This window comes from Littorina saxatilis, linkage group LG11, assembly GCF_037325665.1.
Source record: "Littorina saxatilis isolate snail1 linkage group LG11, US_GU_Lsax_2.0, whole genome shotgun sequence".
Classification (NCBI taxonomy): domain Eukaryota; kingdom Metazoa; phylum Mollusca; class Gastropoda; order Littorinimorpha; family Littorinidae; genus Littorina; species Littorina saxatilis.
The window spans coordinates 25,617,173-25,643,409 of record NC_090255.1 but is presented as its reverse complement, the minus strand read 5'-3'; the positions used below and the strand labels follow the sequence as shown (position 1 = coordinate 25,643,409).

Genomic DNA, 26,237 nt, shown 5'->3' with positions numbered 1-26,237 from the left:
CTTCGTTTTGCGTTTTTGTTACAGGTGAGTGCATTTACAGTTCAAAAATCCTCCTATGGTAGTAAAACAAACCCAAGGGATCTCTGGGCTGCCTACTGCATTTGCCGGGTTTGGCAGACCCTTGATTTTTACACCCACCTGCCTGAGGTATGACTAAAAGCCCCAGGGGCTCCGTGCACTTGGATTTGACAAGTTCAGTACCTTTAATAATGATTGTGACAAAGGTATGTTTCTGAACATTGAACAAGAGCAAGAGATACAGAGTAATCATACATACAATGGGACGCATGTTTGTAAACATAGTTAAACAAAAAAATACAAATCACAAAAGCCATTATCAGCGTTTACCTTATGCATATCATGAAAGTAAACATACTAACAAATAATGACACTTTCCGGAATGTAATACTGAATTTGGTCTTTTGTGTACATAGCGAAGATGATAACCGTTCAAAGCTCATCAAAATGATCAAACCAATGACAGACAGAAAAATGGTATGTACAAAAGCAGACGCCAAAACAGCAATGGCCCAGCGACAAAATGTGTCCCAAGTGGAAAAAGCAAACCCACCCAGACATGAAATTGTTATCAAACAAAAAGTATTTACATTACACAATTGTTCACAAACTGAAATAAGGCACACTCACAATTCCAGTAGTGACATGAACAGTGGGAATAATTATGTTGTATTCCCAATACCAATTCAGCCCCACCCCACCCCACCAATTATCTTGACACCCAAGTCAGGACTCCACCAAAATTCGGCTTTCCGTTCATGCTGCTGCTGATTTCGTGTGTGTATCTGCATGTATCGCATTTACTGAAAAGTTGCTGAGATGTATGATTTCTCATTTACACCCAGTGTGTAAGGAAAACATTGAATACATTGACCTTTTTCACGACAGACAGATAACTACAGCCTTTACTTGTATGTAGATTGATGTTTTCCCTTTTTATATTCCTTTTAAAATTGATAAATATTTTTAAACCCTTCTCGGAACAGCTTTCGCAATTCATGTCCACCCACAGGCGCCGGACTATTCTGAATAACAGCGACTGCTCAAAGACCAACAGCAGACAATGATGAACTCGAACTGCCTGGAATCTGTGTTGCCTGTATCATTGCAACTCGCCTGCATGATCACATTTCTGTATTTGTCATGTACATTCTTACAACCCCGGATACAAAAACAAAAACAAAAACAGAAAATGACGTCACACCTTAAAAAAACATGGCTTTAATTTAAATGTAGTAGCATTAACACTAAATGTTTGTTATAATGCAGTAAAACTATTACATATCTGATTATTCTTGTTCACCTATTTCGTCTCTTCTACCCACAGAGATATAGAATACATTCTATATCTCTATGCCTCTACCCCAGTGCGTGTGTATTGTATGTGCCTCTTGTTTTATTGTCTGGGCACAGGAGCGGCGCTTTCGGCTCTCAGTGTCAAATTTCCATAGGCCGAGGGAAGTGTTTAATTAACCGTATCAAGCACTCGCTTTTCGTGCATTCCGAACGCGTGTACTGGAGTGACTGACAGGAGCTCAAGTTCTCCCTCCCTTAAAAATAAGGGAGTCTGCCGCGACCGCGCCTGAACTGAGAACTAAAACGAGGTTATGTCTTTGATGAGTAAAGATGCACTAAACTGTGCCTGCGAAGACAGGTGGATTATACATTTCCACCTACAAATACATGTATAACCACACACAACCTGGCGTCTGGTATTATGGGGTTAGTGCTAGGACTGGTTGGTCCGGTGTCAGAATGATGTGACTGGGTGAGACACGAAGCCTGTGTGGCGCACGTTATATGTCAAAGCAGCACCGCCCTGATATGGCCCTTCGTGGTCGGCTGGGCGTTAAGCAAACAAACAAACAAACAAACAAACAAACAAAACAAACCCCTTCCCTTCATACCTCCTATAATGGTAGTGGTGACGTTGACAAGGGGGTGGAGTATGCTTGATCTGGTTAGTCTGTCCAAGGTATTTGCAGGGGTGGGACTTTTCCACGAATCCGCGGATTTCCGCGGACACAATTTACGAATTCCGCTGGAGTAATCTATTTTTCCGCGTCCCATTTCATCACAGTATCAATAACTTGTTGACTGAATGATAGGGAGAGAAGTGAAGATGGAACAGAACACTGGAGGCTTGAGAGTTAAATTGTGCTGACTGAAAACTCCTAATAACTAATAGTCATGTTGTGCTTCAATACATTGAATCATTCTATTGCCAGTATTGGATTATGGATACATGGTTCATTACGTAAGTATGCACCATTACAATGTCACCATTGTTGTGTGATTTTTTTGAGTCACTTGAGAAAAAGTGACTCTATGTAATCGGTCAGTGTTAGTCTGTCCGGCCGGCCGGCCGTCCGTAGACACCACCTTAACGTTGGACTTTTCTCGGAAACTATCAAAGCGATCGGGCTCATATTTTGTTTAGTCGTGACCTCCAATGACCTCTACACTTTAACGATGGTTTCGTTGACCTTTGACCTTTTTCAAGGTCACAGGTCAGCGTCAAAGGAAAAATTAGACATTTTATATCTTTGACAAAGTATCTCGGAAACTATCAAAGCGATCGGGCTCATATTTTGTTTAGTCGTGACCTCCAATGACCTCTACACTTTAACGATGGTTTCGTTGACCTTTGACCTTTTTCAAGGTCACAGGTCAGCGTCAAAGGAAAAATTAGACATTTTATATCTTTGACAAAGTTCATCGGATGTGATTGAAACTTTGTAGGATTATTCTTTACATCAAAGTATTTACATCTGTAGCCTTTTACGAACGTTATCAGAAAAACAAGGGAGATAACTAGCCTTTTCTGTTCGGCAACACACAACTTAACGTTGGGCTTTTCTCGGAAACTATAAAAGTGACCGGGCTCAAATTTTATGTGAACGCAGACCTGTTTACCCTCCCGGATTGTCCGGAATTATTACGGATTTGGGGTCGTAATTCCGGTATTACGGAAATCTACCGAAAATTCCGGAAATTCTGGTCGAGAGAACCTTTTTCGTGCGCGAAAATTCGAAGTCGAAATTGTGGTAGTCACCAGGACTGTGATTTCAAGGCTGACCGGAACAGCCTTGTCTGCGCATGTGCGCAGCAAGGTATTTGTCGGAATCCGCGCGGTTTTGTGATCGACATTGGTCCGAAGTGTAAGGCCGATCTCTGTGGGGACGAAATGCCAACCAAAAAAGCGAAAGTTGTACAGAAATATCGGCAAAACTATCAAGTCAAGTGGCGGTGTCTGGCGAAATCTAAGAAGAGCGAATCACATGTACTTTGGTGATCGAATTGAGATCAGTGCAACAACAAAGCTAGTCAGTCACGAGTCACGTCGCGGCACGTGTCCCAAGGTTAGACGCAGCATTAGTTTACTGACAAAATGCAGTACACAAATGAACACGAAAACAACAAAAACACCGAATTATGTTTGGCAAAACATGAGCCTGCTTCGCATCGAGTTTATTTGACCGAGGTCTCTACTTCGACAGAATCTCTCAGACCTGCGAACCGATCTCTCGCTACGGTCAGTCGCACCAGAGACATAGATGTAGGTCTATGGTTGCGCTCATCAGTGACTTGCGCTGTTGCCGAAATTCAAGTCTTTCTGAGTCTAAAACTGATCTCCATTAATATTTCTCCAATATAGCAAAGATCACAGTTCTTTGCATCGAAAAACTTAAAAGAAAATGTTTAAATGAAATAAACGAATCGGTCCTCTAAATTTAAAGGTAGCTTCTGGAGAGTGTTATTATGACTGGTTTTAATGCAGGATGTCTGATATGACAGAATGTAAGGTGGTTTGTTTTGTTCACATGCATCTTGACTGTAAATAGTCCAGGGGCGGATTAGGGCGGGTGTGTGTGTTACTGGGGTCCCCCCCCCCGCCGGCTGTAAATAAAAAAAATAAAAAAAATTCTGTCTGTGAAAAAAAAACTAAAAACATTTTCTGTCTGTGAATTGTGTGTTGTTGTCGGGAGCGGATATCAATGAAGATAAATTGCCATTATTTAATACTAACTTTAAAAGAAATAATGAGTGGCTGCTGACACCAGTTGATCATGTTTAAAATCAAGGATAAGCCACAAATTGTTTATAAAATAGCTACAGTTCTTCAGTTTCAGGGGGGCTTCGCCCCCCAGACCCCCCAAGCCCTGGACCCCAGGTTGTATCCCCCCCCTCCCCCTCTGGCTTTCTTGCTCCTCCCTGAATACTGTGTGTGTTTTTTAGATAAAGTACACTTGTCTTTGTTAACTTGCATTATTATAAATCAGGTGATGTTGTGGGTTTGTGTGTGTGTGTGAGCTTCTGTGTGTGTAGTACAATACTGTTAACCATGGTTATCATCAATGTTGTACTTGTTTTGCATGGTAGCGCGCGTTCAAACGTGTCGTTTAATCGTTTTCGAGCTGGTTTATGGTTGATACAAAAGATTACTGAAAGATGCCTCAAATTACTGAAAAGTACCAGTTGCATTCCTGATTTTCATTTGGGGGGGTAAACAGGTCTGTGAACGTGACTCATTGTGTTGTGAATAGCAATTTCTTCCTGTCCATCTGATGCCTCATATAATATTCAGAACTGCGAAAGTGACTCGATCGAGCGTTTGCTCTTCTTGTTTTGGGGGGGAGGGGTGAGGAGAATGTCTTTTTTACCTGATCCAAACGAGTTGAATTTTAGTCTCAGATTGTACAGATTTTAATGTACCATTTAAATAATTTTCGGGGGAGCATGCCCTCGAAACCCCCCAGAAAAAGAGATTTCCTCGTTTTTCATTACAAGAGAGTCCCACCCCTGTATTTGGAATGGTTGTTCTATTGCAGATTATTTGTGGCTGCTTGTAAGTGGTCATGCATTGACATCTTGTGATAACAAGTGATAATTGAGGCTTTAAGTGATGAGTTACTAAACTCTTGTTTGTTTGCTTTTTGCAGAAGGACAACAACTACATAGCATATCCCATCGAGCAAGTTCGACACATATCATATCAGCTGTGCTACGCAGTCAATTGTGAGTGAACCTGATGTCTTTTGTTGTTTCAAGAAAGTAACAGCTTAGATGTGATTTGTTATCTTGTATAAGTCTAAGGTTGGAAAATCCACAACTGTTTACCATTTTGATATGCAACAGAGTACAGAATATTTGACTCTTAAGTTCCTTCAGGGGTTTCTGATTTTATGTGTGAAATTTGTGCGCACTTGTTGATAGTTGGTCTAACTTTGTTATTCCTGAACAGTTTCTGCTCTCTCTCTGTCTCTCTCTCTCTCTCTCTCTCTCTCTCTCTCTCTCTCTCTCTCTCTCTCTCTCTCTCTCTCTCTCTCTCTCTCTCTCTCTCTCTCTCCCTTTCTCTCCCTGTCGCTCTCTCTCGCTTTCTCTCTCTCTCTCTCCCCCCCCCCCTCCCTCTCTGACACACATGTGCCGAGAGCAAATCCGTTAACTTGGACATAACAACATCAGCCTGGTTCCTTTGTGTACAGTGTAAGATGTTTTAAAAGTTTGTTTTTCTTCTGTTTTTTTGCTCAATTAATTCTGTAACTGAAACCTCTGTCAGTCTGCAAAATTAATTAAACAAATAATTCCATTGCACAGGAGTTAGCTAGCCTGTTGACTATTGGCGTGTGTTCAAATTGAAGATGCTGTTATTCTACGTAACATGCTTGACATCATATGTGTTTCAGTCCTCCATGAGAACCAGTTGACCCACACAGATCTGAAGCCAGAGAACATTCTCTTCGTCGACGCAGACTTTGAATCCGTCTACAATTCCAAGAGGGTATGTGGAAAACCTGCTGCTCTTTGAGCCTCTATCCACTGTGCATAGCTGTAAATAACTGATATTTGTGTCAAAGTGTGATTACGCTGTTAGGGTACCTTAGCCTGGATACTTTGTACCTGAAACTGTAACGAAGCGTTGCAAGTTTTTAGCATCATTTGATACTGATGTTCATCCTTCGTTTTCGAAGATGACCGCAGACTCATGGTATACATGGATGTCTGGTCTGATACTAGGACATATGAGATTATGGCAAAGTTATAGGTGTAAGAAGCAAATAGGATATTGAAAATGTTTTTCTGGAAAGTGTAAGTGCTGTATTTCTTTCAAGACAGAAAATGAGTTTTCTGTTATAATAATTGTTGATATGAAGTGTGTTCATAGAGAGTTGAAAGAAATGGGTTTTCTGGAATAAACTGTTGACTTGAAGTGAGTAAAGACAGTCTGGTTTAAACTGTTTTCCTCCCCCGAAAGCGTGGTATGGCTGCCTGAATGGCGGGGTAACCATACACATAAAAACCCACTCTTGCGTAAAACATGAGTGAATGTGAGAGTTTCAGCCCCTGAACGAAGAAAAATATTTATACATTTTTTTCTGTTTGTCTTTGAAATATTTTGTAACAGTTGTTACGCGTGAATTTCAGAGACGAGAAGAGAAACGGATAAAAAAAACAGACATCCGTCTGATAGACTTTGGCTCGGCCACCTTCGACCACGAACACCACAGCACCATCGTCAGCACGCGTCACTACAGAGCTCCGGAAGTCATTTTAGGTAAGATGCTGCTCCCTAAATATTTTTTTACATTTAAGTCAAGTTTTCACAAGTTTTGATTTACAGCTTGACAAAAAATGTAATACGCGACTTGTTTCTATTTGTCTTTGAATATTTCCTGTACAACTACATCAATCTCTTGCGAGGGGGGGTTATGTCTGTCTATCTTTCTGTGTGTGTGTGCGAGTGGCAGCAAGAGTAAAGGCATGAATGTGTGTGTTTTGTCCTCAGTTTTGCGAGTTTTTGCGTCGGTCAGTGGCTTGTGGTATTTTTGATGGTAAACTTCATTGTTTGTGAAACTGAAAGTAATGATGTTTGTAACTGTGTCTGTCAGCCAAATGGCTTTAACCACTGTTTGTGGTGTTTCTGGTCACGCCCTTTAGCAAGAAATTGTTTAGCAATGTCTGTTAGGGTAAGTAATTTTCACATTGACTGCAATGGTTCATGTTGTTTGTGTCTGTTGTTGTTGAACTGACTGACTAGTTGATGTTTACATCCTCTTAGGACCAAATTGGCTTATCTTGGGACAGGTAGAGTTAATATGCTTTGTCTATGCTGACTGACTAGTTGATTTTTATGTGGAACTGAAGCATTCATGGGACTTGTGAGGGTTTGTTAGCGAAGGTAACACACTCTATGATGGTTGTGTGTGTGCAGAGCTGGGCTGGTCACAACCGTGTGACGTGTGGAGCATAGGCTGCATCATGTTCGAGCTCTACACCGGCTACACACTCTTCCAGGTGAGCTGCCGCTTCACTGCACTTCACAGTCAATGATTCGCGTGATTTTGATTGTAAAAGTAGATCTGACAGGTTTAGGACAGGCACATGGGACAACTTTTGGGCAGATTTAGACGGATGTGACAGATTTCAGACAAATAATAGACAACAGCTGTGGGATGGGTCTCAGACAATTATAGATACCAGACCCAAGGCAAGTTTCAGATAGAGGTATGCAAGTTGTGAGACAGGTTGCAGATAGTAACTGTTAAAGGTGTTGCTCAGGCTTTAGACAGGTAGACTTGACAGGTTTCAGACCATGGAGATTCTAACAGAAAGATGGAGATATAACAAATGTGAGACAGGCTTCAGGCACACGTTGAATAGATGGCAGACTAGTAGCCTTTACAGGTAAGGCTCAGGTTTCAGACTGGTGGTAAGATATGACAGGTGTGGAACAGGTAAATAAAAAGGGTGTCAATGACAGGTGTTTGATGCACGTTTCAGACGCATGACAACAAAGAACACCTGGCCATGATGGAGAGAATCCTGGGCTCCCTCCCCTACAGGATGGCCAAGAAAACAAAGTGAGTTTCCTCTGGGTCGGCAGGTAACGGATTGGTCATTAGGGATGGTGCACCATTGTGGTCAACTTTCCTGAGTTTTGAATCATGGTTATTTTAGGGTTTTTAAGGTTGCCGGTAAAACTATTATTGATTCAAGATAGTATGCTTTTCTGGTTCCTTAGTTGTTGATTATGGATAACTGTCTTTGAATGCTTTGTTTTAATTTAGTGAAATATTTCGAAGTGAGAAAGAGTATTTTGAGAATTAGTGTTTTTTGAGAAAATTGCATTATTTTGGTTGTGAGATTAGTAAAGTAACGGGGAAAGTGTGTGTTGGGGGAAGGGGAGTGTGTGAGAGAGATGTGTTCTAAACTAGGTGGTGTGCATGTGAGAGTGCGTGTGAGTGTTTGTGCTACATGCGTGCGTTTGAATTTGCTGAAGATGTGTGTAGAACCAGCTCACAACCTCTTCTGTGTGCACGTTCAAGGTGTTGACAAAGACTCTGCTGAATCTAACCCTTATCTTCTACTTCCAGGCAAAAGTTGTCTTCTCTTGCTTTCATATAGTCTTGATCCTGTGTTTGAGTATCTGTATGTTCTCTTGGCTTGACTTTCAGGACTTGACTTCTGTCTTGCTCTTACACTCGTGAGACGTACTTGTTCTCCGATGATTTTGAAACTGGAGTCCTTTTTCATTGTTCTAACTCTGACTTGAACAAATTGGACAATTTCTTTTGTTTTTTTCTTTCGTCAGTGTTTTCTTTTCCAAATATTTTATTCTTTCCCAAATATTTTATTCTTTCTACATCTTTCATGTTTGAAAGCTATTATTTTCTTTTCTTTCATTATTTAAAAAAAAAAAATCTCTTCATCTACATCTTTCATGTTTCAAAGCTGTTCTTTTCTTTTCTCATTGGATCTTCTGAAATATAATATTTTCTGACTATTTAATGATTGAATTTTGTTTCATTAATTTGCATGACATTCCTTTCATTCTCTGTTTAACTCTGTCCTTGCAACGCTGCGTAGCTGGGTTTTTTTCACTTGTCTGTAGTAGGATGTAACATCTACTCCTGTGTTATGCAACCATATCTGACACTCTCTGCTCTCTGTGGTTTTAAAGAACCAATTTCTTCTACCATGGACGCCTCGACTGGGACCCTCTAACCCCGGCGGGGCGCTACGTGCGTGAGAACTGCAAGCCTCTTTACGTGAGTACCGCCCCCTCCCACCCCTTCCCCCGCCGTCTAGCTTGGCCAGTGGCGTCCAGTGCTGGTGGTCTTGTGCTGTCGTTGCTAGCTTGCTGAAGTGCCCTGACCGGCCGTGTTCTGTCTGTGGCTGCCCTGCGGTTTGGTTTTGACGCCATTCAGCCAGCCCCTGCTTTTGGTTCTCTGCAGCGTGACGTGTCGTGACGTTTCTGCGCGCAAGTCTGTTGTCATTGTCGTCAAACTCTTGTGTCTTGTGCATGCTCCGTCCGACTTTGGCCTTGGCATGTGTTCATTGCGACTGACGCCACATTCCGCCCTACGAGAGCAGCTTGCCATGTCTACTGTTCCCACCCCTAACAACTGCTTCAGAGAACTAAAAGTTAAAAGCTTGTGTGCTGTTGTGCGATAATTATGTTTCATTTTTTTTAATTTTTTTTTTTTTTAATCAAAATGCAGCTGTTGGCCATTGCAACAAAGAATAGTTCAACTTTTGGGGGGCAGCAAGTTGAAGAAAGAGAATCACATTATTGAAGGCTAGATTTATCGGGGTTGAAGGTATTGTTTATAGTCGCTCTTACTCATAAGCACACTTGCAGTACAGTGGAATTGTACTGGAAACTTGCATTCTCCCAGTAAGGTTATATCATTGTACTACGTTGCAAGCCCCTGGAGCAATTTTTTGATTAGTGTTTTTGTGAACAAGAAACAATTAACAAGTGGCTCTATCCCATCTCCCCCCTTTCCCCGTCGCGATATAACCTTCGTGGTTGAAAACGACGTTAAACACCAAATAAAGAAAGAAAGTACAGTGGAACCCCCCTTTTAAGACCTCCACAAATCTGAGAAAATTGGGTCTTAAAAAGGAGGGAGTCTTAAAATTGGAGGTTAATTTACAGAGGTTATGAACAGAAAGTCTGAAAAAACAGGGTCTTAAAAAGGAGGGAGTCTTAAAATGGAGGTTAATTTACAGAGGTTATGAACAGAAAATCTGAAAAAACAGGGTCTTAAAAAGGAGGGAGTCTTAAATTGGAGGTTAATTTACAGAGGTTATGAACAGAAAGTCTGAAAAAACAGGGTCTTTAAAGGGAGGGAGTCTTAAATTGGGGGGTCTTAAAATGGGGAATCTACTGTATCACAGAGATGGCAGGCTGCTCTTCTGTGAGAAAAAGAGAAACTGAACATTTTATTCCCAGTCGACTCCAATCCATACAGAGAGTTCCATAGCCAACTTAGAAAACACTGCATGGGCTGTGTAGTCTGTTTTCCGTTCTCTTCTTTTCTTCCTCCTCTCTTTCTTCCGTTCAGTCAGTGCCTATGGATGTGTTTTTGGTTGTGAGCTTGGTTTGCGCGTACCAGCATCAGAGTGCGCGGGAGTGCGCACGCACTATTAACTGTTTGACTAGTGTGGTTTTGTTTTTGTGTTTGATTGTTTCCAGTGTGGTTTTGTGACCATGGCAACTGCATGTTAATCGTGCTTGTTTTTTGTGTTTCTCTTTTTCGTTCCGGCCTTGAAGAAAGCAAAAGTATTTCTACCACGGTCACTTAGATTGGGATGAAAAGAGCACTGCAGGAAGATATGTGAGAGACAATGTAAAACCACTGACGGTAAGCAGACTATTGACTATCATTGCAAAGAATTTTAGCTCTCTTCATAAATTGTACGAGTTTTATGTTCTTGTTTCTTGAACAAGACTCACTGTTTTTGGTCTCCTGTGTTGATTTTTCATTGATTCAGGTGTACGTTTTGCATGGTTTTAATTGTTTATATGTGACCCTCCACCACGGAATGAGTCGCATGTCACCTTTGCATGATTTTCATATTTTTACATTTTCCTAAAGAGTTTGTTATGCTCTATCCAGTGGTGAAGACCGTTTTAGAAAAGAGCGAAAACTGTTTGAGTTATAAGCCTGTGACTAAGGTGACCCTCACACTGTTACCAGACACTCCCCGGGCTTATATTGAGCCTAGCGCAGAACCGCGCGAGGTGACATGCGACTCATTTCGTGGTGGAGGGTCACAAATGTTTGTTGAGACAAGTTTCTTTTTTTCTTATTCAAATTTTTTTCTCTTTTCTTTATCAATCTATTTATTTGTTATAATTATTTTTTATTATCGATCTATTTATTTATGATTTAGTATTTTATCTGCGACACCTTCTTTATTTTCTCCTTTCTCTCTGCCTTTGATTTTTGACTTGAGGTAATCCTTGGTTACATTTGCTTTCATCACTCTCCTTTTTTCTTTTTCTTTGTTTTATTTTTTTCGTAAAGGGGGCAAGGGTCACTGTTAGGAGATTTACACCTATTGGTTGGTTAAACGCTTGGGAAGGCCGTTTTCAAACAGATAATGAAAAATAGATGTTAGGGCTGAAGCTTTGCTTCTATGCCTGCGCCTTGAATATGTGCGCGATATAAATTGCATAAAATAAAAATAAGGCCAAAAAAAAAAAAAGGTCTGTTTACGGTAACATAGGCCAAAAAAATAGGGTCGGTAGGTCGGGATTATTATTTTTTTTTTTGTTTTTTTGTTTTTTTTTTTTGTGCAAAAAACCATATTTTTACGTTATTTTGCCAAAAAAACAAGATTTTTTTTTCTTTTTTCCCCCAAATGCCAAAAAAAAAGTCTAGGGTCGCGCGAAAAAACTAGGGTCGGTCGGGTTACTGTAAACAGACCTATTTTTTTTTTTGGCCTAAAAAATAAATCCCTGCGCTTAGAACTGTACCCACTGAATACGTGCGATATAAGCCTCGTATTGATTGGTTGATTGGTATGCAGAGTCCCTTATGTGGTGCTAAACGCAAGTAAGTAAGTGCTTACACACATTCTGTTCTTGCAGATCTGTTTGGTATACTTGTGCATGTCGTGAACAGTGTTTTTCGGATTCATTGTGCAGTGTAGTATTCCATCATATTGTGAGTGTAAGGCCAAAAAAAAAAAAATTGTCTGTTTAGGGTAACCCGACCGACCCTATCGATTTGGCGCCGACCCAAAAACTTTTTTTTGATTTAAAAAAAAGAAAAAGAAAAAAAGAGAGGTAAAAATGCTAAAAAGAGACATTTGGCGTTTCTTTCTCTCCCTTTCTCTCTGTTTCATTTATACGTTAGTTTTGAAACATGTATTCATCAAATATAAGAAGTGAATTTACACACACACACACACAAAAAAAAAAAAAAAAAAAAAAAAAACCCTACCTACCTACCGACCCTACTTTTTTTGGTCATGTTACCCTAAACAGACAATTTTTTTTGTGGCCTAATCTGTGTTATACTTCAGCCTTTAAACATGGTATACCTTCCTTCCCCTGTAAACAGCCACGTAGGCCACTGCAGTTCTGTCCAAACTTGAACATGGCGATTACCAATAGCCAACAGCTTGGCTGTTTTTCTGTGCTGAGTAGGATTTCTCGTTGACACCCTTGTCAATTTGCTAAATTAATTCTGCAAAAAAAGGTCAAGAAGAAACAAATTACTCTCCACAGGAAGCAGCCAGGCTGCTGAATGTTGGTACATTTAGGTCTAGTACAGTGGAACCCCCCTTTTAAGACCTCCAAAAATCTGAGAAAATCAGGTCTTAAAAAGGAGGGAGTCTTAAAATGGGGGTACATTTACAGAGGTTATGAACAGAAAGTCTGAGAAAACAAGGTCTTAAAAGGGAGGGAGTCTTAAATTGGGGGGTCTTAAAAGGGGGGTTCCACTGTAAAAGCTCTTACCCCATGTAAAAGCCTGGCCAGAACTGTATTGGTTTACACAATGGTTTACACGTAAAGGATGGTACCTTAAATGGTTGTACCCGTGAGGATTATATGTATTTTGCTACCATGGCACATGAAAGAGAACAAAGGATTGTATTTTCTTTACAAGTCTATGTCTTTGGAAGTTTATGTCTGTGTGCGTTTACTGTATCAGAATGTTTTATGTTTTATGTCCCGTCTATCCTTGGGTGCAGCAAGGGGAAGTCATATGTGTGTGGCTTGTCTTTATCTGTGTAAACTGGCTTGTCAAATAGCTGGGTTCTGTAAGAAAAAGAATTGATTTGGTGGGTTGGGGAAGGCAGGATTTATCACATTACCTGCAAAAGTGAAGTTATGCTCCATGGAACAGCCTTTTTTTGTGTTTTATTGATTTACATCGTGTTTGAATCATAATTATGTTAAGACTACAAGGAAGAAGAATCTGTCGACAGTTGCGTGGCAATGAGGGATTATTGTAGATGGAATGTGATTACATTAAAAGATGAGTTCAGTTGCATGAGTAGCCTGTGTTTTTGTGCTATAGTTGGCCCCACTGACAACCAACAGTAGGTATTTTCCCCTATGGGCGGTATGCTGTAACAAACTCATCCACACTTCTAAAACTTCAGCATGTGTGCCGCCGTTGCTGTGTAATTAATGAGGAAAACTCCATTCTTCCTGAGGTTTGTGAAGAAGAGCATGCAAAAGGCATGAGGATTGCGAAAACCACTCGATTGACAGCATGGGCTGGTTTGGAGTGGACTGAGTTATGTTTTATCCCTTCCTGCATGAGGCTCAAGTCGGACGTGTGGCGGTCAACATATGTGTTTCGGGACTTCAGCAAGCTCTGTGATTACTAACCCTAGAACATTGAAAGGTTAATTATTTTTGCTAGTTTTCAAGTTGGATTTCATTGATTCACTATTAAAAGTCTGCAAACAGCCAAGATGTACGTTTTTTTTTTAAACTTTGTTTCTGTTTTAAGAAGAAGAGCTCTGAGAACTGAATTTCAGTAAAGAAAAAGGTACAATGGTATATTTTTGCTCCATAATACAAATTATTTATTTTTTATTTTTTTATGTGTAAATGATATTTGCAGGGTAAAAATTATTAATAAAAAATAATTATAAAAAAGTGAATTGACAAGGAGATCTACATGATTGTTCCTGTCCAAGCCAAATGCAGGGGCAGTTACTGTCATGATTTTGAGGTAGATGATAACCATCCATGGTCAGTTTCGGTTGTTATTCAGAGAAAATGATCACATGATCAGCTTTATGTTCTGGTTTAAGGAAAATGACAATAATGCAGTTCTGTTCAGGTTTAAAGAAAATGATATTGCAGTTCTGTTCAGGTTGAACGAAAATTATTATGCAGTTCTGTTAAAGCGAAAAGAAAGTGATGACACCTGCGGGGCAGTTTGTGGTGAGGTTTGAGGCCCAAGCAGCCACCTGTGTGTGGGTCAGAGTGGTGGATGTGTGTTGGTGTGATGTGCAGCACTATCTGGTGGACAAAGACCCGGCGCACGTCGACCTGCTCGACCTGGTGGAGAAGATGCTGGAGTACATGCCTGAGCAGCGCATCTCATTACGCGAGACGCTGCGCCACTCCTTTTTCACCCCCTGCAAGCGCGAGATGCGCGCACTCGCCCTCATGAACTCCTTCGACGATCTGGACACCCCCGTCCGTACCTCCGCCTCCACCACTAACAACACCCCCACCATCCCCGAGGCTGTGCATGAAAAACCCGCTCTTACTAACGCCAAAGCCCCCTCCCCACCCCCTAAAGACGCCAAGCCGGCAGCAGCGCCGACAGCAGGTAAAGTGGAGAACCACTTGGAGGAAAAAGAGGCTAAAGCAGAAAAAGAGGCAGTGAAGGAGAAGGAGAAGGAAGAGCCTGATAGCAACAAGGGTGCGGCGGTCAGAAACAGAGGGGAAGGGGAGAAACCGTCGGTCAGAAGCAGAGGGGATAGGGAGAAAGAGGAGGACAAGGATAAAGACAAGTTTTCGGCGATCAGAAACAGAGGGGTAGGGGAGAAAGAGGATGACAAGGATAAAGAAAAGGGCGAGGCCCCCACGGTTCCTACACTCTTCAAAGAACCAGTCCCCGACGTGTCCAGACGATGGGCAGCCTTGCCGTCTGCCAACTGGCGCGATCGGGAAGAACCCCCTCCTCCTCAGCCTTCCCCTCCGCCGGCAGAAACAAAACTGGAAGACACCAACATCATGAAGCGTCTGGAAAGGCAGGCGGCCGTGGCGGAGTCACAGAAACAGGAACAAGCAGCGGAGGAACCAGCCGAGGAAAAGACGAAAAGTCGCCCCAGCAAAGCCGCAAAACGTACGGACTCCAAAGGGGAGGCCCCTGTCAAGGCCCGGAGACGACGGAGGGAGAGCAAGCAGATGCGGGAGAAGACTCCTCCACTCACTTCTCTGGAGGCTGCGCAGAGCATTTCGCAGGACAGCAACCAGAGCGGGGACGAAAACACGGAAAACGTCTTCACCAGTCCGCCGTCGGAGCCTGAAGCGGTGCCCTTGAACCTGGCCGACAAGCAGCAGCCAGAAGTTAAGCCGGTACTGAAGACTCCCACAGTACAGCCGCCTGAGGAAGAGAAAGCTGCCCAAACAGGTCAAAGCACCTCACCACGCCAAGGAATCCCGCTGCTGTTTGGCAAGACCAGCATTGACATCACACCGGCGTCACCATTGACCCAAGACCCGCCAGAGATCATGGAATCCCTGGGCATGGGTCACTTCTTCAACCAGGGCACGCAGACGCCCGAGAGGTTCTACCGCGAGATGTGCCCCAGTCCTCACGAGTTCTCCAGCGCACCTCCTCCCACTCTGGAGAAAAGCACGCAGACCCCCGCCCAGTTCTACCCCCCGATCCCCACACAGGATGTTGCCATCGACGCCGGTCAGTTCCCCGAGACGCCCAGCAGTTCCCACTCCATGGACTCCACCATCACGGAGGACAAGTCGGAAGGGGTTGCCATGGAAGAAGAGCCAGTGACCGTGTCAGTCATGCCCATGCCTAAGCTGAACACAGCCGGGATCTTCCTGACTCAGGCTCCGGAAGAGGAGGAGAAGGGTATCACATCACCTGCTTGGCAGACCCAGTGCTCTTTCGAGCTGCCCGAGTCCCCCTGTGTGGTTCTGCCCAACCCGAAACCCCACAATCCTGCCCCTCAGACCACCCAACCCTCCGCTGTCCCCCCTCCTCAATCCTCCACCCCCACCACCAAGGCCGCTCCGGCCAAGCCTGCTGCCACCAAACCAGCCACCACCAAGCCCAAGCCTTCCCAGAACCCCAAACCTGTTATCGTCCAGCAGCCACAGCCTTCAGCGGGGTCAGAGAGCGCCTTTGAGGCCTGGATCCAGACGCAGAACGCCTTTGAGGAGATGCCCGCCGGGCCAGGTGACGCTGCCGCCGGTCAGCCTACACCGACCACTACTAGCCAGAACACAGCAGGAACAGTCACAGCCAACGTGACGCTTGGAGCAACGGTGGCCCCGGCAGCAGAAAGCACGGAGGAGCAGAAAGCCAAGGCAAAAAAGAGGCGGGAACGGCGTCGTAGACCGGGCCCAGGGAGCGAGAGTAGCACCGACAGCACCGGCTCCAACACTCCCAACAACCCCGCCACCGCCAACCCCGCAGCAGCGGCTGCAGCCACAGCGACCATGGGGGACGAGCGCCTGCAAGCCAACGAGCAGGGTAAAAAAAAAGCTCCTCTTCCCAATGTGACTGCATGTAAGACGCCGGCACAGACCAAGGGAGGCAATCCAAAAGCTGATCAGACGAGGGGAGACAATCAGGGTAGCTCTTTGGGGGGAAGGGAGAACGGTGAACACAAAGGTAGAAGTCCTGGGGGAGAGAGGAAACGGCAGGAGTTTATCAAGTCCGGACAGGCCTCAGATGCGGATGAGTTCGTGCTAGCCTCTGAGTCTATACAAGATGCGTCCAGATAATATTGTCTAGCTCACAGTTAGTAGTCGTTGTAGACCTTAGCCACACAGCCAAAATCCACTTTTTCTCTCCGAGTTGTGGCCCTTTAGCTACCAGCTGACACCATATTGCCTGTGGGATTTTTTTTTCTCCCCGGAGTCAGGCAAATTGGTTGTTGTGGCCTTATCTTGTTGGCGAAGTCTGTCTTTCTGAGCAGCCTGTGATGCACTGCGTTGTGCCTTAGCAGTTCTCTGTAGATGTTTCTGGTCATCCAACTTTTCTCTGTAGAAAGCTGCAGTCAACAAACTAACTCTTTTTGGTCAGTTTCTCCTCCTCTTTCGCTGTCACGCAGTTCTCGTAGGTATCATTACTTAGGCTTTTGATCACTATGTGGTTACTTCCCCCCCCCCCTAGATGGAGGTGCACCATATTCTTCTGTACAGGTTTTGAGCATATTTGTAGCGAAAGAAACTAACGTTTATCACTGTTCAATTTTTATTATCTTCATCACTCTAACACCCATCATGGTTCGTTTTCTTCGTGGTGTATATTTTGTGCTAGGTTTGCAGAGTGTTTGTGTAAAGTATTTATTGCTTTGGGATGTTTGCATCGGCTTGTGTAAGCTGCCGAGTTCGGCAGTCGCTTCGGACACCCATCAGTTGTTGAGCTGAAGCCATTCATCTGTGTGTCATCACAACTGTTTCATTGGATTCCATGTGATCGTTTCCTTTCCTTCTCTATCACCGGATGCTCTGATGATGTTGATGACAGTGGATGATGTTTCTAATTCTAGGTTGAGAGTTGTCTAAGTTTGGGACCTGTGATTTGGTTTGGCTGGTTTGTTGCGTGTTGCTGGTTTGGGAAGAGTTTTGGGCCATGATTGATTTTGTTTGGTGGATTCCATTGTTTTGCTTTCTTTTTAGGATTTTTCCCCAATTGTGGTAAATGATCTTGTGATAGTGTAATTTAGAGTTAGTTTTTTTCAGTCTTAAAACGGGTCGTTTGATAGTTGGTCAAAGTTTTGTTTGTGGTTGGGTGCCAGAGTGAACCGTATTTCTCAACAGCTCCTTTCTGGAACGTTAATAAGGTACTTCCTCTGTCAAATTGCCGTCACCTTCATGTGTCTGTCTTCTACCCCTGCATATTTCACATAATATTCTTGCTGTGGATCACTTTACACACCTTTGTGCCACCTTTTTACAAACCACTCCACCTCGTTTCCTCACAATCGTGTGCCCAGCAAAGTGGATTAATGGTAACAGTCACTTGTTCTAATGAATTGTGGGACCTTGTGTTTGTCTGCGTCTCGTCCTGCGGAGTATGTTAAAGTTCACAGCGGGAAAATGGAGCTTTGTGATCCTCAGCCTCCACCCCTACCCCCACATGTGTCCCCCGTTTCCCCTATGAGTGAAATTCTTCACCACAGTTTGTTGCAGTGGTCACAATATTTTTTCCAACGAATCTGTTTTAAAACCGTCTTCCATCACCAGTACCTGTGTTTTTACCTGCTCTCTAACGTGTGCCACTACAATTTGGAGAATAATGCTCTGCACCGCCTTCCAGCTTCAGTGAACCTGTGATGTGTTTTACCTGGATCTCACCTCCGTTTGACATTTTCACTGCACACCTGCGACCTCTTCTTCCCTTTGGCATCAACATGTGTTGGTGTGCAATGAGTGCATGATAACGCCGTGATGCCGTCTTCATATGCATCCAGACCACGCTGACTGGCAACTGTGTACAAAGAAAACCAGACCCCACCCATGTGTATGAAACAGTACACCACCAGAGTGCATAAGTTTGGAGCAGTGAGATGGCTCTGTGTTGGTGCAGGAAAAATACATTGCTGAGACTGACTGTGTGCCATGATGGAGCTGAGTGAGCTAACAAATTACGAATGATGTCAAAACGCTACACAAAATTATGGATGATGACAAAGTGTTGCACCGTTGCCTGCTGTTCAGGCTCTGCCCTTTTTCCTTCCCAAAACCTCTGCCCTGGTATTTAAACTTTGATGTGTTGTGGGTGTACAGGTTCTGTCGCAAAAGATCCTGAGAGGACGTTGAATTCAATAAGTCAATCTGGGTGTAGATCCAGTCCCTGGAACTTTTGTCAGATTGGCAATGCATGACGACTAATTGCATGCTGCCCCCTCCCCTCCTGTCCCCTCCACTCCCCTCTCCTCCCCTCCCCTCCCCCACCCACCTCAAATCAAGACTGGTCATTACAAGAGCAGAAAATACTTAGCTTTTGTGTGCTGTACGTTTTTGTTTAATTATTGTTATAATTTCAAGGCATGGACTTTACTCATAGCAAGTATTTAGCTTGTGGCTGCAAATGTTTAGCTTGTGGCTTTTAAATTTAGTTCAACTTTTTTTAACACCAAGGTTCAGAATAAGGAGAAAAAGACTAGAGTATCTTTTTGGTTTCTTTCTGATTTTTGGCGTCTTTTGCATGCCTAGTCAGACCAGGTATGTCTCTCTCTGTTTGCCAAGTTTGGTTTCTGTTCTGGCTTGATTATAGGTACAAATGTCTTGCCTTCTTTTTCAGTAATAGAAGCATGCATGCCGTTTTGCATTGAAATCAAACTTTGAGAAGGTTTGTAGCCTGTGATAACCTGATGTTTTCATTATTTTACTGCAGAAGGCCTTATAGAAAGGGATGGGAAATCAGGGGGAAAAAAAATTAAAAATTAAAAATTGCTACAGAATGCACTGCAGTAAAATGCCCATTTTATGCATGGCCATTATTTTTAGCTTCATTTTCTGACAAGAGCCTTGGGTGCTTAGATGAATTAACGCTTCTGTACTTGTACAGGTTAACCTTCCCCGCATCCGTAGCTTTAGTGGTGGTGAAAAGTAGAAATATATTCCTGTAGAGAGGGCGCTAAGGTTTCCCACAATCTGTCAGGCCTTCTGAGGGGTGCGCCACCAACATCTCAATTTTCGATTGGTAAGACTGCGTGTCGTTTGCCGTCTGGTTTTGTTAGTGCTAAGGTTTGTTTTTGAGTGGCAGCCTTTGATGCTGTGCTCTGTCTTTGTTATTTATTTTCGATGGTTAATTTATGTGTTTGTTTTGTTTTGTTTTGTCTGTTTTGTTTTGTTTTGCCCATGCTGTGATGTACCGTTGTCTCTGAAGAATATTTTGAGAAAACCCTGAAATACTAGAAATTATTGTTTCATTTGCCATGGTAGCAGGTCAATGTTATAGATGTTATCTAATTCAGCCCAAACTTGTTTTGGTGGAGCCCCCCGCGGGTTAGGGGGAGTCCCATATTGGTTGGGACGAGAAAGAATTTACCCGATGCTCCCCAGCATGTCGTAAGAGGCGACTAACGGATTCTGTTTCTCCTTTTACCCTTGTTAAGTGTTTCTTGTATAGAATATAGTCAATGTTTGTAAAGATTTTAGTCAAGCAGTATGTAAGAAATGTTAAGTCCTTTGTACTGGAAACTTGCATTCTCCCAGTAAGGTCATATATTGTACTACGTTGCAAGCCCCTGGAGCAATTTTTTGATTAGTGCTTTTGTGAACAAGAAACAATTGACAAGTGGCTCTATCCCATTTCCCTCCTTCCCTCCGTCGCGATATAACCTTGAATGGTTGAAAACGACGTAAAACACCAAATAAAGAAAGAAAGATGTTTTGGTGGAGAAGACCTGTGAAGTTTTGAAATATTTTGGTGGGTGATGTCATAATTAAACATACCATACTTCCTTTTCACTTTTTTTTGGTTGTGTTAGTAATGGTCATCAGACTTTTAATTCCTCCTCCTTTCCCTTTCTTCACTTATCTTTCCTTAGATTTTTTTTCTTTACACAGTGACTTCAATTTCCCCCCTATTTTTAACTTTCCTGTACATTTTAATTCTATTCTCTCTCTCTCCCTCCCTCTCTCTCTTCAAATTTGTGTGTGCTCTTTGCATTTTATGTTCTTGTTTAGTTTTGCTTGGAGTTGAGATGGTGCTTACAATTTTTCAGGCCCATATATATATATAAGGACTCTCTCTCTCTCTCTCTCTCTCTCTCTCTCTCTCTCTCTCTCTCTCTCTCTCTCTCTCTCTCTCTCTCTCTCTCTCTCTCTCTCTCTCTCTCTCTCTCTCTCTCTCTCTCTCTCTCTCTCTCTCTATCTTTGTCGCTCTATTTAATTGTTTCATTTTGCTGCAGAAGTTGACACAGTGCTTTGCGTGTTTTCAGCGCTACATGAAGGACATGTCGAGCGAGGATCACCAGCAGCTGTTCGACCTGATGGAGAAGTTGCTTGCGTACGAAGTGAGTTCACGATATTCCTTGCGCCAAGCCATGCACCACCCCTTCTTCCGAAAGTTCTACGAAGAGGATTGTGCACGACCTGATAACAGCCATTCTTCATCCACCGAGAGACGCTCGCACAGCATCAGCCGCTGACGGTGAACCGGTCTGACGTCCACCCCCCCTGCCATCACCAGTCCCTCCCCTCCCACCCCCCATCCATCTCATATGCTTATCATTTCACTCAGTGTCGTGATCATGATGCCCGCTGAGTCAATTTTCTAGTCGTATGATGCTGAAACCTCCCCTTCTCCTGTCCCTTGAGGACTCATCCCTGTTTTAACATAAGACCCTTGTGGTTGGATTTGGCATATTATTCAGGGGTTCTTTGTAACATGTTTTTTTATTTGGACGAACAAAAAACCTAAAAAAAAAATAAAAAAAATAAAAAATTGGAAAAAAAAGGAAAGGCATGTTTCTGTTGCCCCTTTTCAGATCAGCAGTGACCTTACGCAAATCATGCACAACGCAAATTGTCTGAAGATTCTGAATGGGGTAGCAGAATGTTTTTTTTCTGTCTTTGGTAAACATTTGATAATGAACATTCAAGACAAAAACAGTGGGACATACGTGGTCTCGGAATTTCCATCTGTCTGACCCTAGTTAAGTTCTTGAGTAGGATTGGATAACTACCATAATCTTGGTTGTTTGTTTGTGGGTATTGATAGCAACATTTCATTGTAAGAAAAAATAAAAATGTTCTCATCGTCGCATGACTGTTGCGATTATCGAATGGAGGTCATGCAAACTCAGTGATATGACGATGATAAGGACTGCAAGGGACAGAACCCTGAGTTTGTATGCATCACTTCCCTTGATCCATGCTCTTCCTTCCCCTGCCCCCTGGACGTCAGACCAGTGTGAGAGAAAAGACGTTTTTTGTCTCTCGAAGCAGACGCTTGCTTCACTGCCAAGAACGATTGAACGCAACTCTGCCGTTTGCTGTTTTGCTGCGCTGTTTTTAGCTGGCTGTGTGTGTCTGCGCGTGTTTTCTTCATATTGGTCGTGTGTACTCTTCTGGAAGAATATTTTCTCGTACCTTGTTTTGATGTGTTTTTTTTAAGAAAGATGTATGCAATGCACCAAGCAAATACGCCAACAACAACAGCTTGTGGTATAATTGCTAACGTACCAAAACTGAAATGATACCAAACTGTGTTTTATGCTTGGTGGGAAAAAAAAAGAAGGGGCTTGCCTTGTTTGGCATGAAAATAAAAGCGAAGAACTGGTGTTGAAGGAAAGAAATGCTTGCCATCGCCCAGTATTATGATCTTGGCCTTCTGAGTTTTACAATAAACTTTTCTGTATCTAGACGATCTGTTGCAGCTTGTTTGAGAGGACGTGTACTAACGGGTGTAACTGGAGAGCAGTAGCATTGCTATGCTCACTGCCGATTGTTTTTTTTTGTTTTTTTTGCCTGTAATTATTATTTTTTTATTTTTATTAATTCCCTTTTTTGTTTTTTTAATTGCATGTAATGGATGCAGAAAGGACTGGACAATACAAGTTACGTTTCGACTTTCGTTTCCTAGGTACAGCGCTACGTTTTTTTTGAGATGTTGGTCTGTCACAAAAGACAGTGTGCTGAGTTTTGTCAACTTTCGGTTTTACCCTTGCCCTCTCCCCCTAAAATGTTATCGAAAGGAATTGTGGTCCCTCTGAGACCGGTGATGCTCATCAAAAAAGCAGTTTGTACGTAGGTATGGTAGGGTTAGTGTGCTTGTCGCTTTAAAGAAAATTTGTCAAGAAAAAAAAGAACAACACAAACATGTAGCTAGTTTGTTTTCATTGTGAAACTTTCTGCAACAAAGAAAAAATTAAAACAAAAACATTTTGTTTGTCCCTATTGTGAATCTTTCTAAAAACTTTTTGTAAAACAAAAAAACAAAGTCAAAAACAAAAAATCCCCTCTTATTTCTCCATTGTGTATATTGCCTTCCTCCTTGAAGAACAACTGATTACAAACAGTAAATAGATTCAGTTCTAATGTTCTATTGCTTTTTCTTCCAGCTATAGTTTGAGCAAAACTTTTGTTTAAGCTATCATTATTTTCAGTAATTTCTCCTGTGAACAAGTGCTACCAAACTTCCGCAAACAAATTAGCAGGTCTACTCCCAAAACCAGGGGTCCTCTTAAAAAAAAAAAAAAATAACATAAAATAAAATAAATTAGAATGATACTATGCGTGGTAATTTGCAAATGGCCCTCTATTGTAACGCCAGGGTAAGGAGTAGAACTGTAAGTGTTTGTCCTCGTCGCGATATAACCTTCGTGGTTGAAAACGACGTTAAACACCAAATAAAGAAAAGTGTTTGTCCAACTTTATACAGGTAAAATGCCAACATTTTCTTTTGTGGTTCCTCTCCATTATCATTTGTGAGTGTTGAATTTTGCATCACTTTCCTTGTGTTGGAATTTTGAACTTTAATTTTGGTGCTTACGTTCATTTAAATGTATGGTTCCCCCGACTATATGTTTGGACTGTGAGAAAGTGTTGTGTCTGACTCTGTTGCTGATGGCTTGAAAAAAGAACTTTGGACAGGATGAACACTGTCGGGCAATACTATAGTTTGCAGTTTTCAGTTGGCATCGAGAGTTTGATTATTGTGTCGATTGGTCAGTCAGGGATGTGCAAGTCTGTAGTGGTACATATTTTTTTTGTGGTTTGAATTTATTAAAATGGCAAGTTCACTCAAGTCTGAATCAGAAGGCAAAAATAAATGTTTTATTTTTTTCTGCTGTTTCATTGCTGCTTCTGAGTTCTGTCTGTACAAAAGCAATAGAAAACCAAACAAACCACCACAAAAGATGATATCAAAATGATTCATTGTACTTTTCTGAGTAGAGAAGAGTATTCCGTATTTATTATAACATGTATTTGTAAGTGTGCGCATTGCACATCAGTGCTGTTTGTGAATCTGCCATTGCTTACAAAGTTATTTTTTCTTCCGTTTCTGTGTTGTATTGTAGAACACTATTAATTTAGATTTACCAAGCACAATGTTATTTTGCATATAGCCCCTTAACTATGCAAAATAACATTGTGTTGGTAAGTATAAATAAATAAGAAAATTAATATAAATTTTCATGATTAATTTAGATTTACCAAGCACAATGTTATTTTGCATAGTTAAGGGGCTATATGCAGAATAACATTGTGTTGGTAAGTATAAATAAATAAGAAAATTAATATAAATTTTCATGATAACAATGAAAATGAACACGCCACACAAAAAACGTACAAGGAACAATACAGTATTGTATTGTATAAATCAAGGTGAAAAAATTGCCATGATTATATTTTGTAATAACTTTGTAAATACCAGATAATACATGGTATGCTCTTTTGGTTTGGTTTTGTTTTGTTAGGTTATGTAATTTTCTTGCTGTTTTGTTTATTTTTCTCAATTTTTTTTCAAAGATTTAATTTTTGTATACATAGTTTTGTTTTTAAACTTCAGTTTTCTGTCTTTTTTCTATATTATTTACTATCTGTTTATTTATTATTATTTTGTTCTGTGTAGTTCACTAGAAACATTATGTTTTGTTGAGAAACTGGTCTAATATTTTGTGAAATTGTTGTGAAAGGAGGATGCCATGTCATTGGATAATAATGCATGTGTGATACAAGTGTGTGCGCAAGTTGTACATTTTGTGTGAATGTGAACAACTTCACAGTGTCTTAAAGATGATATATATATTGCATATTTTGTTGTCATTTGCCCCCCTCCACCACCCAAGGTGAAATGTCTGTGGATTTATACTCCTTAGGAACTACTTTCCTTCTTTACCACACATTGCAGACTGTGGCAATATTTTATGTTACACTTTTTATCATGATTGGCTCCTCTTGCTCACAGAGAATGGTTTCAGCAACAGTGTGGCACCAGACTCGGTTTCGCGCATTGCAGTTCATTTTTATCAAAAGATAAAGAACAACATAATTAATAATCATACTTTTTTTTAATCTCCCCTTTTTTCCCTGAATATTTGTAATTTTTTATGAAGTTGATTTTTTATGAATAGATAGAGAACAATTGATCGTCAAGTCTTTTTTTTTTGTGTGTGTTCTTTTCTTCATTTTAACCCCCTCTTTCTTTGAATATATTTGTAATTTATTCTGAGTGCAGGGCTGGTGCAATGCGAGAAATCTTGTCGAAACTTGTCATGTTCTCAGCCATCATCATTCTCTTTTTCTCCGCCGCCTGTTCATTACTTGTGACTGACTTTGTACAGTGTGTTTAGGCTTTGCTTTCCGTTCACCTCATTATTTCTTCATTTTGTGGAGTTTGCGTTATTACTGCAATGATTATCATGGCTTGTACAGTTTCACACAGGTACATACATGTACCAGCAAACCTCATTCCCACAGATTTTACCTCCATTAGCAACACTTACACAGTAATTCATTATGATAGTGAATTTTTTTTTGTGATTCTGTCTTCTAACTTTTTTTTGTCCCTTATGTTTTTTCTCTCTCTGTTTTTCTCTTTTATGTCACTAGTTAACATAGACATTGAAGAGAAAGCTTTGAGTAAGGCTGGTTATTAGGCAAAAAAAAAAAAAGGTCTGTTTAGGGTAAGATAGGTAAAAAAAATAGGGTCGGTAGGTCGGGATTTTTTTTTTTTTTTTCCCAAAAAACTATATTTTTACGTTATTTTGCAAAAAATACAAAAGATTTTTTTTTTCTTTCTTCCCCAAATGCCAAAAAAAAGTTTAGGGTCGCGCGAACAAAATAGGGTCGGTCGGGTTACCGTAAACCGGGGTTTTTTTTTTTGTTGGCCTTAGAGAGGAGTGAGTTCAATGGGGTAATTTTTTTGTTTTGTAAGACAGTTTGTGGTGGAGTAAACAGTGAGCCAGTACCTGACCTGATTCTCGTATCTACTCTAAAAACCAGTTGAGAAAATTACGAATCCCATCAAGGAATTTCAGATCATTCATTTATATGATTTTAGTATTGAATGCATCTGAGCCTCTTTTCTGTGCAGTGAGCCTGTAAGCTGTCTTAACGCTAGTGTTTGGTTATCACTCATCTTTTGTGTGGAAGATGTCATTAAAATGATTGACTTGTTGCTGATCTTGGTGCTTTGTGTGAGACTTGCTGGCTCTGTGTGTGTGAGTGTGTGTGTGTGGTGTCTGAGTGTGGTGTGTGTGAGTGTGGTGTCTGAGTGTGGTGTGTGTGTGGTGTC

General features: G+C 41.6%; 1 protein-coding gene across 1 annotated transcript in view; it reads left to right on the top strand.

Annotated features, from left to right (window-relative positions):
• Positions 1-21,073, top strand: part of LOC138980141 (uncharacterized) — a gene marked incomplete in the record, with an annotated part of 85,891 nt that extends 64,818 nt beyond the window's left edge. The window contains 4 exon segments of the mRNA XM_070352975.1: positions 7,801-7,880; positions 8,981-9,068; positions 14,294-19,691; positions 20,935-21,073. Coding sequence (XP_070209076.1) covers positions 7,801-7,880; positions 8,981-9,068; positions 14,294-16,762 — 2,637 coding nt within the window.
• Positions 21,074-26,237: the final 5,164 nt, after the last annotated feature.